Source organism: Micromys minutus (genome assembly GCF_963924665.1).
Source record: "Micromys minutus genome assembly, chromosome: 23".
In the NCBI taxonomy this organism is placed as follows: Eukaryota; Metazoa; Chordata; class Mammalia; order Rodentia; family Muridae; genus Micromys; species Micromys minutus.
The window spans coordinates 30,756,399-30,774,922 of record NC_137958.1 but is presented as its reverse complement, the minus strand read 5'-3'; the positions used below and the strand labels follow the sequence as shown (position 1 = coordinate 30,774,922).

At 42.7% G+C, this 18,524-nt stretch overlaps 1 protein-coding gene across 1 annotated transcript in view; it reads right to left on the bottom strand.

Annotated features, from left to right (window-relative positions):
• Positions 1-4,445: 4,445 nt before the first annotated feature.
• COL1A2 (collagen type I alpha 2 chain) overlaps positions 4,446-18,524 on the bottom strand; it is a 35,157-nt gene continuing 21,078 nt past the window's right edge. Inside the window, exons 30-50 of the mRNA XM_080936573.1 lie at positions 17,408-17,515; positions 16,518-16,571; positions 15,335-15,388; positions 14,554-14,607; positions 14,407-14,460; positions 14,220-14,327; positions 13,671-13,724; positions 12,781-12,834; positions 11,661-11,822; positions 10,829-10,936; positions 10,033-10,140; positions 9,633-9,686; positions 9,438-9,545; positions 9,260-9,313; positions 8,801-8,908; positions 8,276-8,329; positions 8,045-8,152; positions 7,464-7,722; positions 6,713-6,897; positions 5,764-6,006; positions 4,446-4,945 (exon numbers count right to left, since the gene is read on the bottom strand). Coding sequence (XP_080792699.1) covers positions 4,799-4,945; positions 5,764-6,006; positions 6,713-6,897; positions 7,464-7,722; positions 8,045-8,152; positions 8,276-8,329; positions 8,801-8,908; positions 9,260-9,313; positions 9,438-9,545; positions 9,633-9,686; positions 10,033-10,140; positions 10,829-10,936; positions 11,661-11,822; positions 12,781-12,834; positions 13,671-13,724; positions 14,220-14,327; positions 14,407-14,460; positions 14,554-14,607; positions 15,335-15,388; positions 16,518-16,571; positions 17,408-17,515 — 2,238 coding nt within the window. The 3' untranslated portion in view covers positions 4,446-4,798. The remainder of the gene's footprint in view (positions 4,946-5,763; positions 6,007-6,712; positions 6,898-7,463; positions 7,723-8,044; positions 8,153-8,275; positions 8,330-8,800; positions 8,909-9,259; positions 9,314-9,437; positions 9,546-9,632; positions 9,687-10,032; positions 10,141-10,828; positions 10,937-11,660; positions 11,823-12,780; positions 12,835-13,670; positions 13,725-14,219; positions 14,328-14,406; positions 14,461-14,553; positions 14,608-15,334; positions 15,389-16,517; positions 16,572-17,407; positions 17,516-18,524) is intronic.

The window sequence follows — 18,524 nt, the reverse complement described above, 5'->3', positions numbered from 1 at the left end:
TACACTCCAAAAACAACCCTCAGTTCAGCGATAGACCACATGTTGCCTCTATACATTTATTTTAATACATTGCCAGTTTGAAATGTATTCCTAGATTCCAGCAGGATCATTAATTCTGGCCCAAACTGTCTCTATATCTCAGATTTAGATTACAGTTTAGCCTAGGAGAATTCAGTTGAGAAGACTAGGGTTATAAGACATTTGAGAGTTTCGGGGAAGCAATTACTCTCTTTTTAAAAAACAGGATCTTGGTGCCTTTGCTCCCCACGCCCATTCTCTCTCTCTCTCTCTCTCTCTCTCTCTCTCTCTCTCTCTCTCTCTCTCTCTCTCTCTCTCTCTCTCTCTCTCTCTCTCTCTCTCTCTCTCTCGTTAGGAATGTACAACCAGCCTGTTGTGGTCTTTTGTAGATTAAATGTTTGTTTACGGTTAATTCGCCAACAAACTCTTACTTTATCTAGAGGGGGTGGGACCAATGATTGACCAGTGTTGACACCTTTTGCTCCTTTTTCACAGAGGTTCTAGGGCTAGGCTCCTTTTGATGTGACAGAGCCCAAGGCTGGTTTGGTCAAGCCTGTCTGGAGACACGGGCAAAGGTGTTACGCCAGGCAAGTGGAGGGATGAAAGAGCAACGTCTGCTTTAATTTGGATGTCGCGGGCTGACTGCCTCAGCTCTTAGGTGAGACCTTGTATGATACATGCTCTGAGTAAATGAGCGGTGCTGGTTAAATTTAACGTTCAAGACTCTCCGTAAACCGGAGGGCCAGGAGTTAGATGAAAAATGGAAAGGCTATTGTGAGTGAGTGGCTGGAAGAGAAACGGGACACTCGCGCTTTAACCCGGCGCCTCTGCGCATGCCTACTGGGCTACCCAGGGTTCTGTGCCGTGGGTCGAGCAGACGTGACCAAGAAGTGTGCAAAAGCTAGAATGGAAATTCAACCTTCCCCTAACTTCAGAGGCTTTCCCAAGACCCCCGGGCTATAAGCCCATGCGCCGGACCACAAAGTGCTAGCTCTTTTTCCTGAGCTGCAGGGATAAGACAGGCATCATGGGCGGCAGTTACTGGCGCCCCCTAACGGTACAGAGCTGCTGAACCCCAGGTCAGTTCAGCCATAGGGCAAGTCAGCACTAGTTTTTAATACCGACAGAGAGCTTGGGAATTGTTTAGATATATTCATGTACAAAGAAGATGTACAGTTAGGTAATTAAATGGTCTAATTAAGACGAGCTTAATGAGACGTGCCAACCACCTTCCCCCCATTTTTTCCTAGTGCCACGTTCAAAGGCAAAATCTTGTACATCAGTGGTTCTCAACCTGTGGGTGGCTGGCTACCCTTTGTGGAGGTCAAACGACCCTTCCACAGGATTCACCTAAGAGTATCAAAAAACATTTATGATTCATAACAGTAAAATTACAGTCATGAAGTAGCAACAGAAATAATTTTATGGTTCGGGGTCACCAGAACACGAGGAACTTTAGAAAAGGGTCGAAGCATTAGGAAGGCTGAGAACCACCGTTGTAGATGGAGCATTGTTCTGACCCAGAATAACATTTCCAACTTTTCTTATCTATAACCCAACTTCTGAACTTCCTTGTCAATGATGTTCGGGAGAATAGCATTTTTAGAGGTTTTGTTTTGTTTCGGCGTGAACGACAATGAATGCACCTAGCATTGCTTGGGTGTCTGCTCTTGGCCAGTACATTAACTCCGTTGATTTAGAATTTTAAATGACTTGATTAATGTCCCTTCCCAGGATCCTCCTCTCATGAACCATTTTCTTCTCTCTCACATTCAAGGTAGAGGTGGTGAAACCTTCATTTGGCAAAGGGTCAGAGAAAAGTCCTGTGCAGAATCTGTTAAAGCTGGTCATCGGAGGGTCAAATCTTCTGGACATAAATCTGCAGCTCTTTTCTCAGCCCAAACTCTAGGACTATTCAGTATGGACAAACTGAGTTGGTAAGTACTGGACTGTTCAAATAATATGTCTCTAAAGCAGGAGCCTTTAGCAAGAGAGGGCCAGTAGGAGAAGTAAATTCTGCAGAATATCACTGATTTGTATGAGACTGAGACACTCTAATTGATTATATCTTTGTTATCCTTACATGGAACTTTGTCTAAAATACTATCCATACATAGGTTTATTCTGTCTTAGCAAGTGAGCCATATAAATCTGAAGGATGCTGCTCTCAGATGAGGTGGAGCTAGCTTCAGACATCTTTCCTAGTGTTGCTCAGGGGAACTGGTACATGCTATAGACTAGCTAAGCTTTCCTTGTTCTCTCAGGATGGAGCAGAGACAGTAGACATCTCATTCTTTGAGATGACCACTCTTCTATCGTGATTGTTCCTAATTTCTTTTGAGATAATTTGTTGTAAATGATACAGGTCATAAAAACATATTATAGCAAACTTGGAAAATGTAGAACTAAAAGTCAGTCTTGATATGATTGTCCTGCAAGCACCCACTCTTGGTATTTTTACAAGCCTGCTTATTAGATATGGAAAGATAGGCTTTTCAAAGCAGGTCCTCTTTTGTTTAGCCACACTCATAATTGTTATTACAGTATCAAAACTTGAATTTTTTATTCTATTAGTGTCCTGAACATAACAGATTTCCTTGATGTCATCTATTAAATGTTATTTATTTCCTCCTTTTTATGTAGTGATGCATCAGGGAATGGAGTGATTATTAAGACTGTTAACTTAGAAATGCGTTGGCAGAAGGAGGCTCAGAAGGAACTATTCTAACGTGTACTTGGGTCACAGTTGGTACTATTGAAATGATGGTTCTCTTCCTCATATCACAAGCCAGAAGCCACATTTATATTCAACCCAGAGACTTCTAACCATTTAACCACACACCCTTGCCCTTGCTGTTCCAATGATTAACTGGAGGGAGTCCTAGCGCTTTGATGACAGAGTTTTAGTTTTCTGTATATTGTGCGATCGGGTGTATCTACTGATGTTTGTCAGACATGGAGTGTTAGAACATCAAGGGCGCACAGAGACGTGAGTTTTCTCCTTGGCACCAGGATCATAATTGCAGGGGAAGCACACACCCACTCCACAGGGGATCTGGACTTGTGGGATGGAGGCTGAGGACTTGTATCTTAGCAGGTACCCCAGTGCTCAGATTCTTGTGGGAGGAAGGCCTCAACTTGATATTATCATTTGGTTAGTAGACCTTGCTAACTTTTTAATGTTAAAAAAATTTTTTTTTCCCTCACGTTCGGTCTTTTGCTTTTAAACTAATTGAATCTCGAGATGACTTATAACAGGAGGCAAATATTACAATAACAATCTCGTTCTGCAACAGGAAATAAGTTCTAAATGAATCTTAACATTTGACTTGACACATTACTATGTTTAAGTGTGTTAAGGATGTCATTGAAAGGTGCAGGGGAGGAAAAATGAACGTGATTTGGCAGGTAGGTGTTCTTGGTACTATTATCCTAAACTGTCTGTGCTGACTGACAGCACACATTACCTCTCAACAGCCATTGTACTCCCCTGCAGCACAGTTAAGTGTGTGGCATTTTTACTGACTATTTGAAACTGTTGTAGTTAATAATATTAATTGTGCATAGACCAACTTTCAGCCACAGTTACAAAGTGCTCGCTGGATAAAGAGCTTCTATGGACCTTTGCTTATAGAAATCAGAGATCAACAGTATCTTGGTGCCTAGGGACCATGCCTGCTGAGGAGTCACAGATGGGAAGCAGAAACCCAGGTACGGAGGCTGAAGGTCACTTAGCTCCAAGGAGCACAGCAGAACCTGGAGCTCGGATCTCCCAAATCCTTCCTTGTTCTGAGCTCTTTCTACCTTTTTTTTTTTTTTTTTTTTTTTTGGCATAATTTTCTTCCAAGGAGCTTCACTTCCTCTAATGGGTGGCAGAGACCTAGATTTGCATGAGAAAGAGCAGAGAAGCAAGGACGTCCACTCAGCATTTTCTTTTGGAAAACCAAACATGCTTTATTTTTCACAATTTATTTAAACATCTCACATATACAAAATAGGTACAATTCCATTTTTCTGCTTGCCGGAGAAACAAGACTATTTTGGAACCACGGGGGAGAATGAGAGTGAAGGCTGGTAAAGAAAAGAATGCTGAATCTAGACGAGGGAGAATCTGGGGCCAGCGGTCTGCTTTTCTTTAGTTGGGCCTCTAAGTCAAATGAAAGAGGCCGCACAATACACATGAATATGGAGGGTTATTTCTTCTGTGACTCTTCTAGCACCTTCCACATTCTTCAAGTATCTGAAATACTACTAATTAGCACCTTTGTGTCACAAGCAAAACAAAGCAAGTCCCTCAGTTCATGTCTGTCTGGGTCAACTCCCATTGGGGTGGTCTACACTCACAGGAAAGTGACTTGAGGTAGTTCAAACCTTTGGAAGTTTGGGTTTTAAACTTCCCTCTGTGGAAGACAGTCAGAAGCCACAAGTGGTGCGAATGTTCATGGGTTTCTCTTTATTTTTCAATTCTTATTTGGGCTTTTCTTACAAAGGTTGACAATGTCCACAACAGGTGTCAGAGTGTCAAAAAGAAACACAAACACACACAAAAATAGCACTGCAAACATTTTGGGGAAGGGCCGAGGGAGGGAACTTAGTTGGATCATATTGCACACTGCTCTGACCAGTCCTTCTATTTTGCCCACAGTTTAAGATGGAGGTGCATAGAAGACACAGAGGATTCAGCCTTCAGTTTTGTTTTTGTTTTTGTTTTTTTAAAGAAGAAATGGCAAAGAGGAAGTTTTTTCAGGGGTTTTTGGTTTTTAATTTAGGTTGAGTTCACTTATTTGAAACAGACAGGGCCAACCTCTACACGGAATTCTTGGTCAGCACCACCGATGTCCAGAGGTGCAATGTCAAGGAACGGCAGGCGAGACGGCTTATTTGTTTTGTATTCAATGACTGTCTTGTCCCATTCATTTGTCTTTTTCTGTAGAGTAAAATGGGAAATAAGGAGAATTTAATGTAAGGTCACATTACAGCTGAGTCCGGCCTACATCTAAGCGTCAGAGTCAATGAAAGCCATTTTTTTTCAGCAGGTCCATACTTTTCTGAAGATAGGTGTTCCTTATTAGGAAGCACATTGTCGGCATACAGTGTCAAGGGTGTGTTTCAGGGAACGGTTCTCACTTTGGAACTTGGTTTTTCAAATATGTTTGGATACATATTCTTTTCAGTGTGTGTGTGTGTGTGTGTGTGTGTGTGTGTGTGTGTGTGGTGTATCTTGTGTATGTGTTTGTGTATCTTATGTGTGTATGCACTTTGAGTGCATGTATGTATGTGTGTGCTTGTGTGTGTGCAGAGAGTTGGGTAGGTATGCAATATTTTACATTTAAAATTTTATTCTACTTAATAGCACATCATATAAAACATGCTACACATTTTTATACCGGAAACAATTTCCCTTTTTTTTTTTCCAAGGAATATTGGCCGTACTCTAAGTCTCACAACTGAAGCATTTTAAACCTCAGTAAGATTTGAATTCTGGGTATATGCTAATATCTAGGAACTCTAAATGCTGAGGGGGGAAAGCTAGGGCTGTGTGGGCATTGGACTCATCTCAGTAAGTACGAGCTGCATAGAAGTCAGTATCTAATATGAATTCCTGTAGTTATGAGAGTTGCTGGATGCACTTAAATGTGTTTAAAAAAGGCCAATTAAGTCTCTTATTCATCTCTTCATTTACTAGCCTAAGCTAGAACCGTTTACCCAAAGTAAATGTCCTCCCTCCATTTCCCCATTACTTACGGAGCAGCCATCAGCAAGAACAGTGTAGGTGAACCTGCTGTTGCCCTCAGCAACAAGTTCGACATCGTTGGAACCCTGCAGAACCACAGCCTTATTCAAGCTGCCTGTCCTCTCATCCAGGTATGCAATGCTGTTCTTGCAGTGGTAGGTGATGTTCTGAGAGGCGCGGTTGGCTAGCAGGCGCATGAAGGCAAGCTGAGTGGCCATTTCCTTGGAGGACACCCCTTCAATGTTGTATTCAAACTATGGAGAAGAAGGTGAGAACTCTTACCTAGACGCCTCATACTCAAGAAAACTCAAATAAAAAAAGTCAAATACATAATGAAGACCTAATGAAGACATAATGGAGTTGGGGCTTAGGAAACTTGACACACTTGTTAAAAGCTTCGGTTGCTTTAAGAACCCCAAGATCTACCTGGTGAGGGCAGCGTCAGCAGAAAAGAGCTCAGTTACTCAGCACTGTGAATGCCCCGCCCCTTCCTTAGAATCTGCGACTGTGAGGCAGACTCAGACCTCAGTTCCTTTTTCTGTAATGTACTGGATTCTAGTGTCATTGGGTAACATCAGTGGGAAGGTTTGATTACAAATTCAGAAAATCTGCTCACATTCTGAAAGGCATATGCATGCATAGCTGTGGGGCAGGGGGCAGAGGGCGGGGGGGGGGGGGCGGGGGAGGGCTATCTGCTGGCCGACGCACCTTTACATGAAATGACATTAGCTATTTATCCGGTGACTACCCATTAAGTCAAATTTGAATAATAACGTTGAATTAGATGGATGAGTCCAATCTTTCAACGTGCGATCTAGGATCACATTGGAATTTGTGAAAAGAGCAGTTTCTCGTAATAAGCTCACAAGGGTAAAGGATTAAAGCCCAAGTAATTAAAAAGTAAATGATGCTAGGAAAATCATACTTAGGAAAAGGAGGGATACTTGGAGGATCTGGTACCTGGCTGCCACCATTGATATTCTCTCCTAACCAGATATGCTTGTTGGCCTGGGCGCGGCTGTATGCTTTCTTGGCTGGGGTGTTGACAGGTTGGGCCTGGATGCAGGTTTCACCAGTAGAGAAGTCACAGTACACCTTGATGGCGTCCATAGTGCATCCTTGGTTAGGGTCAATCCAGTAATAATCTTTTTAGGAGAGAAAATCCAGCTGGTAAATTTATTGCACAATGTAGGTCCTCATAATAATAATTTGTCAATAATACTGATTCCCGCACACACAAAATGCATTTTGATGGTGCTGTTACATCACCTATCCCATAGTGAGAAGGGGGTGACTATTTTTAAGAGTCCCCCTTTCTTCATGAAACATCTCATCAGGGTGTTTAGTCCACCTGAGGCAGGAGAATCAAACTTTCAAAGGCCCACAAAGACTAGAGTGAATTCAAGGCAAGGGCAGTGAGATCTGGTATAAAACATGGCCGGGGGATGGAGTTCTGTGTTAGACATTTGCCCAGCATGTCTAAGGTCTGCTATTTAATCCCTAGTGCTGGGAGTAAACAAATAAACACCCCAACAGATTTAAGGCTGGATGTGGGCAGAGGAAGAAGTGATGTTTCATTAACTGGGTGTGAATTTTGACAGTGTAGAGTTTTGGGGGCCCAAATACACATTTGTTCTAAACATCAATGGACGTTGGTTTTGGAAAGGTCGGCCGTATGAGGGTCTAGTATGGCTTGAATGTCGCCACCCACCACTGTTCCATTCTGGGTGGCTGAGTCTTAAGTCCCGGCACGTGCGGGCAGGGTTCTTTCTAGAGCCCTCAGGAGTGAGAAGGGTCTCGATCTGGTTATTGAGAGATTTCAGAGTTGCATCCACTTCATAGTCCTTGGGTCTGAGTGAAGGCTGTGAGCGTGGCTGGTCAGCCCTGTAGAAGTCTCCATCAAAACCAAAGTCATAGCCACCTCCGCTGACACCAGGAGGCCCAGGGGGACCAGGAGGACCAGGGGGACCCTGTGAAGTAAGAGTCAGAGAGACAATTTTAAGTTGACTCATGGTGGGGGAGACAGATAGGACAGGAAAGTTTCAGATGTGCTTGTATCAGTACAGGTTCTAATAGGAGAAAGAGGAACCAGCTATGTAAACAAACAGCTTCATCTCAGTCCCAAAGGGAAGAAGCGCAAGAGCGTATCATAGACACACTGTTTACAAACTTCTCAGAGAGCTACTGAAGTGGAGCTACTCCCAGGTACTATCAAAATCCCATCAGCTTAGTCTCAAGGAAGATTTCCTTTGGTCAGGGAGGTCCTAAGCTATCTTTTCAAATCGTACTTACAGCGGGACCTTGGCTACCCTGAGAACCACGAACACCAGCAGGCCCGACTGGTCCAGGATGTCCAGATCTACCATCTTTGCCAACGGGGCCAGAAGGACCAGCAGGACCCTAAAGAGAAAGAATACCGAGTGCTTATGAGTGGGTAAAATTCCATAGGTAGGAGTAGCCTAGGGCTCACTGCCTGGATAATTCTTTAATTCAAGAGAAGAACCTGAATTTTGATTCACTTACCCTGGGACCAGCAGGACCCACGGGGCCAGGAGCTCCTTGGTCACCATGTAAGCCCTTCAAAGAGAGAACAGAGGGAAAAAAGTACCATCAGAACATGTGTCAGTAGATAGGTTATTTTTTTTCTTCCCAAATTGAATGGAAAACTTTCGTTTCAATGGACTCTGGATTGAGAAAATTGAGAATGTAAAGTGGAGCTCTTTTCTTCCATTATATCTATTATGGTCAATTATTTTTTTTCCACAAGCCATTTGAACGGCGCAATATTAGTCATCCTTCTAATTATGTTTACTTTAAGTGGGGTTGAAGGACACGGTTGCCAGGAGATGTTAATATACGGACGTTTCTGGCTCCTTTAACCCTTACCTCTTTGTGTTAGACTGAAACTGAATCCTCTCTGAGAGAGGTGGAGTTAGCTGGAGGATTGGAATGGATCTAGAAGGTGGGGTGTGCTCCACAGAAACAGTGGGCATCTGAGGAGGGGGCCTGAAGGTTATTCAGGTTAGAACTCATGTCATATTTGCTTACAGCAAGACCAGGAAGACCCTGTAATCCATTGTGTCCTTTTAAGCCAGGAAGACCTCTGGGCCCTTTATCACCAGGCTCTCCCTTGTCACCTCGGATACCTTGAGGACCCTATGAAGAAAGAGAAAGAGATGGGTTTCTACTCTTTCACCATGACACCACTTGTTTCTCTTCGAAGAATATTCTATCCACTCACAAAGAAAAATTGAGACAAGCAAAGGTCTAACTGGGCTGCCATCTTCTCTGGGCATCTCTAACTGAGCAGTGCACAGAAGAGCTACCCCCTTATGACGAACTAGTACAAGCAAGCACAATAGACTTAAAATCAGTAGAGTCATCGGAACCATTTCTCGCCATGCACTAAAGTACCAAAGTCTAGCCTATATAGTATCGATTGTCTAAGTAGATGGTTTAGAATCATTCTTCTTAATTCCTAAATAGTAATCATCACCATGTACTTACACTAGGACCCCTGGGACCAACAGCACCAACAGGGCCAACGGAACCAGCAGGACCCTGTGAATTAGAAAAGAAAAACAGAGTTCAACAGCCAAACTCAAGATCATCCTTCTGATGGCCTGAGTGCTCAAGTATGAGGCCACAGTAAAGTCCACAAGGGTGACAACATTTATATACTTACAGGTTCACCACGGTTGCCATGTTTCCCAGCAGGACCCACAGATCCATGAGGACCGGGAGCACCCGCTGCACCAGCAGGACCAATGTTGCCAGGGTAACCACGCTCTCCCTACCAATGATGAAAGTGAAGCTGAGCGTTAATCTGTCGCTGTTTTGGTTGCTTTTAAATTAGGGAAAGATGAAAAAGTGTGCTGACCTTGTGCCCAGGTTGACCGTCACGACCTGGGGGACCATCACTGCCAGGGTTACCCTATGAGAGAATACCAGGCAAATTAAGACGCCTGCGTGACATTCTGTGATCCGTTAGCCTCGCTGCTTCTGCTACTCTGCCCTCATTATCCCCAGGGCTCAGAGAGTTAAAAATCATGAGCAAGAACCTCCTAATTTAATTCTTTAGAAATCAAATATCGAAACCCTAATTTATAGTCTTCCAGTTAGAGACCATTTCAAACCCAAGCAACCCTCACAGTCTCACTGCAAAGAAAGATCATTATATGGAGCAGTATATTATTTAGTTTAGAAACTCAGAATATGAAACCTCATCTCAACACTAGAAGCTGACACACTAAAAATCTGCTTGGTTTTCGTTTACTCACATCACGGCCAGCTTCACCAGGGGCACCATTAACTCCAGGGCTGCCCACAGCACCAGGGGGACCACGGGCCCCAGGAGGGCCTGCAATGCCCAGAGGCCCAGGTTCACCCTAGAGTATCAGAGAAGATAGAAATAACATCACTATCATAAGACAGAATGCTGATCTCACCTGCCGAAAACAGCTCCCAGAAAGTTCTCGTTAAAAGAGAGAGAGAAGGTAAGTCGGATACAGACAGGTCGCAACATGGTAGGAACCACTGTTGCTGTCAACCATGCTCCACCTTTCCTAAACCTAGAGGATCAGTTGTGTGGATGTGGCTATGTTTGGGTGTAGGAGAAGAGTCTGATGGCATCCAATTCGCCACAAATAAAATTAATTCATAAAGTCGATAGTTTCAGGATGAAAGGTGGTTTCAAGCTGCTGTCATGTATAGGGTTAAATGAAATGATTCACGAACTTCCCATGAACAGTCCCATTCTTCTTTCGGGATAAATGATGCCAGAATCTCACATCCCAGAGAAGGAAATGCAATTAGGGCTTATATCATTCTTCAGCGTGGAGCAAGAACAAAAATCATTCTGCATAATGTTAAGCTGTGTCTTTATAGTGTGTGTCTAAGTAAGGTGGTATTAAAGCTTCCGAGATAGGTGACATGTAATCTGTATAAAGAAAATGCCATGAATAAAAAAAAAAATCTTAAGTGGAGTTATTCAGAGATCAATCTGTCACGTTTGAAGTGGCGGCTTTTAAAAATCTTTTATTATGGTAATGAGAGTCAGAATGGCGGCAAACTCACCAGAGCACCAGCAATACCTGGCAGACCACGTTCACCTCTAGAGCCAGGGAGACCCAGAATACCAGGAGCACCAAGAAGACCCTGAGGACCTGCGGTGCCAGGGGGTCCCTAGATGAGAGAAAAAAATACTGATTATTTCTGGTAAGACCCTATCTCATAATACAGATTAGCTCAAGAATTGTGAAAACGAGGGGTCTTGGGTTTAGGAACAGGCCAGTGACTTCTAATTGGTGACACATTCTTGAATGACTCCCTCTCTCTTTTTTTTCTTCCTGAGGATGACAGTAAATTTACATTTTGGTATATATATATATATATATATATATATATATATATATATATATATATAGTACATATATATATATGTAGTTGAGATTAATAAAGACATTGAGGGTGTGGATTTAATCTTTATAGACTCTATGCAAGAGAAGAAAAATTTGACCTTGATTCGGAAGGTCTAACATGGGCACTTTGCAGAACTGCAGTAACTCTGAGCCAGGGATGCTTAAGGAACCAGCAGCTTCTGAAGCCTGATTAATTTATAGAAGGCTAGCCACAGCAGTAGGATTCTGGACTAATTCCTAGGTCCCCAGAGAGCAGAAAGGGCTGTTACAGTGAAGCTGCATTCTCTCATCCTCTTAGAATGTACTTTCTGGGCATCTGCATCTACCACCACATCTTATTGTGTGCTGGACAGATTTCCTGGCTCAACCGAGCTCAACTCGAGAGCCCGCATCACTCACTAATAGATATAGAACACTTGAGGATTTGCAAAGGGGCTTTATTCTAACTCAACATAAGTATTGAGAAAAAGGAGTTTGAAATCACTTACTGCGCTACCAGGTTCTCCAGAGGGACCCTTTTCACCAGCAAATCCGGGGAGGCCAGATGCACCTGTTTCTCCAGTTCGACCAGCTGGACCTTGGTCACCACGGGGACCACGGATCCCTTCTTTACCAGCAGCACCAGGGGGACCAGGGGGGCCGGTAATACCCTGTGATCAAATGTATAAAGTCATTTGTTTCCTGCTAATTGTTACAGACGCGGAGACGAGTCACTCTGCTCCTACATACTAGGATTTGAACAATGTCACTGTGTAAAATAATAGCCCCACCATTTTTGGAACTTTTAAAATTCTTCTTCCTGCCTGGAATAAAGCTCATTGATGAGGCCGAATCAGTGAGAAATTTTAGTGGCGAAGGCAAGACATGTTATATCACTGGTACACGGGCATATTGGATTCAGAACCAAGAAGGGATGTAAGTCAGCTGATTAAGTCTTAGCTGAAGGGGACTTTGGATTCTTGCAGCCTCTGCCCATTTTTTTTTTTCTTAAGCAATGCCAACCTTGGCATTCTGTTCAAAACTGAGGAGCTCATGTGCTCCTGACTAGATTTAATTAAATGCCTACAAGGAATGAAGATTTTTTTTCTGTTATGAATGTGTAAAAGATTCCAAGAAATCAACATCTTTGCTATTTCTTTTCCCCCTGAAACCTCAAGCGGAATACTTAATCCTTGATAATTAATTAAATTCTCCCGAGTCCTGAGAGGAAGGTCTGAATGAAAATTGAGTTAGAGACCACACTACCTTTAAATTCAGGAGCAATTCTAGCTTTAGAATGGAGGCAGAATGCTAGCTCTAAAGGGTAATTAGGCAGAGAAATATCAGATATGTGACCAAAGCTCTTGTTGCATTTTTCTCTGTAAAATGAGACTATGTATTTCTAAAGGGTGCTGGTATTTGCATGAATAAATTACAGTACTTAAAATTGGTATCTTAAAATGTAACCTGTGATGAATTTTGTCTTAATCATCCATTAAAGATAATTTTAAATTGGGGAAGTACTTGCAAATATTAGTAATTTGTTTTGATAGATGTTTCCTTTCTCTAACTTCCTACCAGAGGCCTGGTCTTCTGGTGAGTGTAAACGGAAGAGAAGGATGTACTCACACTGGGTCCCGGGGGACCTGTCCGTCCAGCAGCACCAGGGAAGCCAGTCATACCCTAAGAACCAAGCACATTCAAACTCAGTCCAGTCGACTCTAGGAACGAGGATAAGATAAGATGTTTTTTCCTTGGAAAATTCCCATGGGACTAAGGATGGGACATGGAGGAGGTAGCATGCAGCTGAAGGTAGGGGGGCATTTAACTGGGGTCCCGAAGGCTCTAATAGCCTACAAGTCTTATCAGTATGCTACTAGATGAAATGCCTGCATTTTACATTAAGATTGTTGGTGCTTCCTGTAATGCCAGCAGGTAATCTGATGGAGAGGTGGGAGAACATAAGGTATCTTCATTAGGATGTGTGAATGTTTATTGACCACTTGGCTGGGTGAGAGGAAGGGGACAGTAGGAAAAGCTGTGTTGGTTAGAGAAGGAAGTATGAAATTGAACCAGAGTACTAAGTACGGCCTAAGGAGGACAAACGTTAGAGGGGCTCATTCCTGGGGACCTCTGGGACTCTAGAGAGTTGGGGTGAAAACCTGAGATGAGGAGGAGACTCCATCAGTTGTTAGAATTGAGACATTAACAAAAGGATATGAGGTACCAAAGAAATCCTGGTTCTATTTCCCAATTAAACCGCCTGAGTTTGACCTTGGTTATTTCCTTGTGAGGCAGCAGCAACCTCTGAGGACCCAAGTTGCTGCTGGGATTGAGTTAATGTCTTTGTAGCTGACTTTAAGCTCAGTACTGTTGAGCTTCCTAATTTTTCCTGATTAGATTCGAATGAACAGGAATAAGCCCCTTCTATTCACAGTTCAAATTTACCAGAATTCTAAAACTTTCAAACTGTTCCTAGTACGTAAGCTAAAAAGGAAAAGTCAATTGTAAATACTTACAGGGGGCCCTCCATCACCACGACCTCCAACAGGACCAGGTGGGCCATTAGGACCCTAAATGGAAGCAAAAAAGGTAGCTTCAGATCACAAGACAAGTAACTCTACAAAGGTTTGTTTACCCATGACTCATTCTCATCTGTCTTCTCTACCCTTGAAGAAAATTTAGAAATGAAACACAGTTATCTACATCACATGAAATAAATGTTCTGTTCCAACTGGTAACACCCCAGGAGTTACTAAAAAATGAAAGCAAGATATTTAAAAAAATTTTACATGGTGTTTAAACGTAAATTCTTAAAAAAAAAATCTTGCAGGGTATGGTGGCCCATGCCTTTAATCCCAGCAGCTAGGAGGCAGAGATAGATAGATCTCTAAGTTTGAGGCCATCCTGGTCTACGTGTGTGTGTGTGTGTGAGACACGTCCATACAACACACTCTTGCATATGTAATCTTTTATCTGGAATGCTCAGTAGACAGTAGGTGCTTAATGGGCACATCCTAGATTATAAAAATGCTTGGGTATGTTGGACAACAGTGAAGTCAACTTACAGATGGGCCGGCAGCCCCAACAGGGCCGGCTGGACCAACGATGCCATTTTCACCCTTAGGCCCTTTGGTTCCTTTCTCTCCTTTAGCACCAGGTTGGCCAGCAGCACCCTGTTGGAAGGAACAGCAGTGAGCTCTGGCTTTCTGACTCTCTGTGATGTCAGATTAATCTCCCTTATGTGATACTCACAGCAGGACCAGCAAATCCATTGGGCCCAGCAGGACCAACTTCACCACGTTCACCCTAGGTGGGAGAGAAACATGTCACATTCCCAGCTTCTCAGATGTCTGTAAACCATAAAATATGACTATGCAGAAAACACTGGTTTCTACTTACAGGACTACCTCGAGGTCCAGCTGGGCCAGCAGGACCGGCAGCACCAGCTTCACCCTGTAATGGCACCAAAGACCAGTGATGAGTTGCTAAATGTGCCTCACACAGATGGGGAGAGGAAGAGAGAAGAGCAGTAGAAAGAGGGTTGTTTTCACATCTTGTAAGAGACTAATGGACATTTCAGAGACTAAAATGAGGTGAATTCTTTCTCTACTTAAGGCTGGCTTCATTTTAAAAGGTGGAATGGTTTCGGTTCTTCACTTTCTGAAACACTATCAATCAGTTCCCATAAGACCAGTAGGAGGACATTTTAATTTTTAGCTGGCTGCAGGGCTGATCTATTTGCTGCAATCTTTGCAATACAATAAATAAGGTCTATTTTAAATGGACTGTTCGATGTGAAATGGGCACACTATGTATTTTATTGATTTTTCCCCCCTTTTTACAATCGAAGGCTTTGAGAAGGCTTAGTGCATTAGGATATTGTTAATGGGCAACAGGGAAAGTCTTTAAAACAAATGATAGGGATTAAGGTATAGATCAGGTAGTTGGCACATCTAAAGGCAGGGAAAGAGAACACCGAACAAGCTGCATTTGTTTTCTGCAACAGCTAGTTGGGTTTTTTTTTTTTTTTTTAAATGAGTGGGCTTTACACCTAGCCATAAAAATGAATTGCCAAGGCTCTTTGGGACTAGCACAAGCAGGGGATTTTACATAGTGCTATCAGCTCAGAGAGTTACAGCTCAATGAAATTGCATACAACTCGTTTCAAGTGCATACTTACCCGGTCACCCGAGGCTCCAGCAGGACCAGGGGCACCTACAGCACCAGGAGCACCCTAGGACCCAAAAGGAAATAGGTCTTACTGAAAACAAAAGACAGCATCCAAAGTGAACTCTGTCCTGCTGCTCAGGACGTCCGTATTGCACATCGAGGTATGACATCAAGAAAGCTCCCGAGGGCCAGCTTGATGATTCAGCAGGTAAAGGTGACGGCAACCAAGCCCGATGACACAAGTTTGATCCTTGGGACCCTTATGAGAGCCACAGAAGGAGTGAAGTAACGCTCATCACCTGTCCTTTGACCTCCACACTTAGTCATGGGACACGGACACACACATACACACACACTTGTAATAATAATGAAAAAAGAAAGTCCCTAATCCATGTTGGAACTTGTTATTAAGTTTCTCAGCAGTCAGTTCAGGAGGAAAGAACTGATGGGAATGGGAAAGGCCAGAGCAGGAGAAGGATTTGCTGTTCTCCATTCCTTCACTTTTGTAAGATTCCCCAGAGGGAAGCAAATGCATGGCCTTATGTGGAACTGTGAGAACCAGGTGACTCAAGGTAAAGGATACCAGGAATGTGTCACAGTGAGTTGTCAGCTTGGAGGGAGAGCAATGGCAGGAAGGTAATCAGACTTCCTTGAGCCAGAGGGGGTGGGGTCATCTGTGACACCTAAGGTAGTCACAGCTAATCTCTGAGGTTGCCCTTAGATCAGATCCTGGGGTGGACAAATGAATAGTAAGACATTGGTGGGGGCTATTGCTTTTGTAAATGAGAAAATTGTTTTTCTGAAAGCTCTGTTATTAATTTGTGGTCTTCTAAACCTGTAGGCTTGTGTGTGTGTGTGTGTGTGTGTGTGTGTGTGTGTGTGTGTGTGTGTGTTTGTGTGTGTGTTTGTGTAGTTTAGTGTTGGCATACTTAGCACTAAAGAAGGTAGGAAAAGTCGAAGTGTGATTTTCAAAGGTGTGGATGCTTCCAGTTTTCTTTTGGCACATGTAAAACCATGTTGTTAGTGATATTGGAAGTAATAGATTGCAACTTTACTCAAATTGAATTCTTTTGTAGGTCTCCTTCCTAAATTTGCTGAATCCAAATGGAATAAGGTACAAACAACAACAACAACAACAACAAAAGAATTTAAGAACAAACAAGCAAACATTAAAAAAACAAGATTCTACTCACACGAGCACCATCTCTACCAGTGTTGCCTATTTCGCCTCTGAGACCAGTCTCACCCTGTAAGTACAAAGCAAGAGCCATGTTTTACTTTCTGGCTAAACAGTATATGAGTTTAATGAACTGCAAAGTGCTTTGGCAAACATTTCTTTTCCCCTTCCCAAAAAAAAAAAAAAAAAAAAAAAAACGTCTATGAGTACACTGTCACTGTCTTCAGACATGCCAGAAGAGGGCATTGGACCCCATTACAGATGGTTGTGAACCACCATGTGGTTGCTGGGAATTGAACTCAGGACCTCTGGAAGAGCAGCTGATGCTCTTAATATCTCCAGCTCCCCAAACTTCTATGATGCTGGCTACCCTTTAAGAATTTCAGTGTTTTTCAATTTCCCACCACTTTGTAGGATATTGATGAGAAAAACAGTAGGAAGCTCATCTTTCCTGGCCCCTTACAGATGATTACTGAATACTAAAGAATAAACATCCCTTTGATTCATCATGAAGCAAGTTTCAAATTGGTGAGGTTGGAAATCACAAGACAACATGGTAACGGGTGGCGCCTGGTCACTCTTCCAACATAACGAATGCCATAGAACGGTTGACAGCTGTTTGATATGGCTTCTTCCATTAATTAGGGCAGGATGAGACATTATTGCTAGTGGCATTAAAATGAGCCTCATGTATTACTCAACACCATCTGCTTGCATGAAATCTCATGGTAGCAAGAAATTTTGCCAGATTAGTGGGTTTAAACAAGCATAGGTGCTGGCTGGATAGAGATGTCAAGATGCTACCAGACCGCCTGCTAAGGACTGTAAACAACCAGGCATCCCTGCACTGCTTTCTTGCCTGGAGTTCCAGAGTATCTTGTACCGAGGCCCAGCACTGAGTGGTACCTTTTCTCCTTTGCCTCCAGGTATGCCTGCAGCTCCTCTCTCTCCTGGAAGCCCACCGGGTCCAGAGGCACCAGCAGTGCCTGGAGCACCGACCGCACCAGCTTCACCCTGGGATGAAAACCATGTGAAATCAATCATTTCAGTAGCAAAGGAAGAAAGCCAAGATGGGAACTCTTGAAGAATTCCAATTTAAACATTGAATAGATGGCATTCTTGGCTGCATAGAGGCACAAAGGAGCGTCACTGAAAGGAGGAAGGATGTAACAGGGGGCCCGCTATTAATGACACCATGGCTAAAGAGAAGAGGGCAGAGAGTGGGTGGCTGCTATTCTTCTACAGCCTGCATCTTGTCCTCTTAAGGAAGACAAGCACAGAGAAGAAGAAGGCAGGACAATGGGAAGGAGAGATTGGAAAATGTTTGCCCACAAACCTCTTCAATGATGAGTCTCTTAGCCCAGGCAAGTGACATAGAAAGAGACCTCATCAACTTGGGAGATGATTGTCTCCATAAGAGTGGAGAATGTAGGTTCCATTTTTATATTAAGCCTCACAATTCTCCACACGTAAAACCTGTTGGCTAGCCAGTGAGATGAATGGATCCCTTTAAAAGCCCCACCAAATGTCATCATATTTCTTTCTTCTCTTCCTTCTTATGATGTTTTCACTACCACCTCTAATACCATCCACATAATGAAATATCTTTTTTAAACCCAGTCTTTACATTTGTTGCCCTCTGAAGGCCAGAATTGGGACTCATATAAGTTGCTTGATTTTCAGAGAGCTGTAATCTTATCTTTCAAAAAAAAAAAAAAAAAGAAAAGAAAAGAAAAAAAACTCAAAAAACAAAAAACAAGAAAACCCCAAAGTAGAAATCTACTTTGGAACACAAGCTTTTAGACTTGTGTCATTGGGGTAAATGTAGTATTTAGTTACTTTAAATCATTATATCATTATAAATTCTACTATTAAAAGCTAGACTATTTTTACAATTTGACTGTATGGGGTTGAATGTTGATACAACAAAAAACTACTTTCTAGCTCTAGATTTCAACAAAAGCACGAACAGTGTTATCAAGAAAAAAAAAAAAAAAAAAAAAAAAAAAAAAAGGCAAAACCA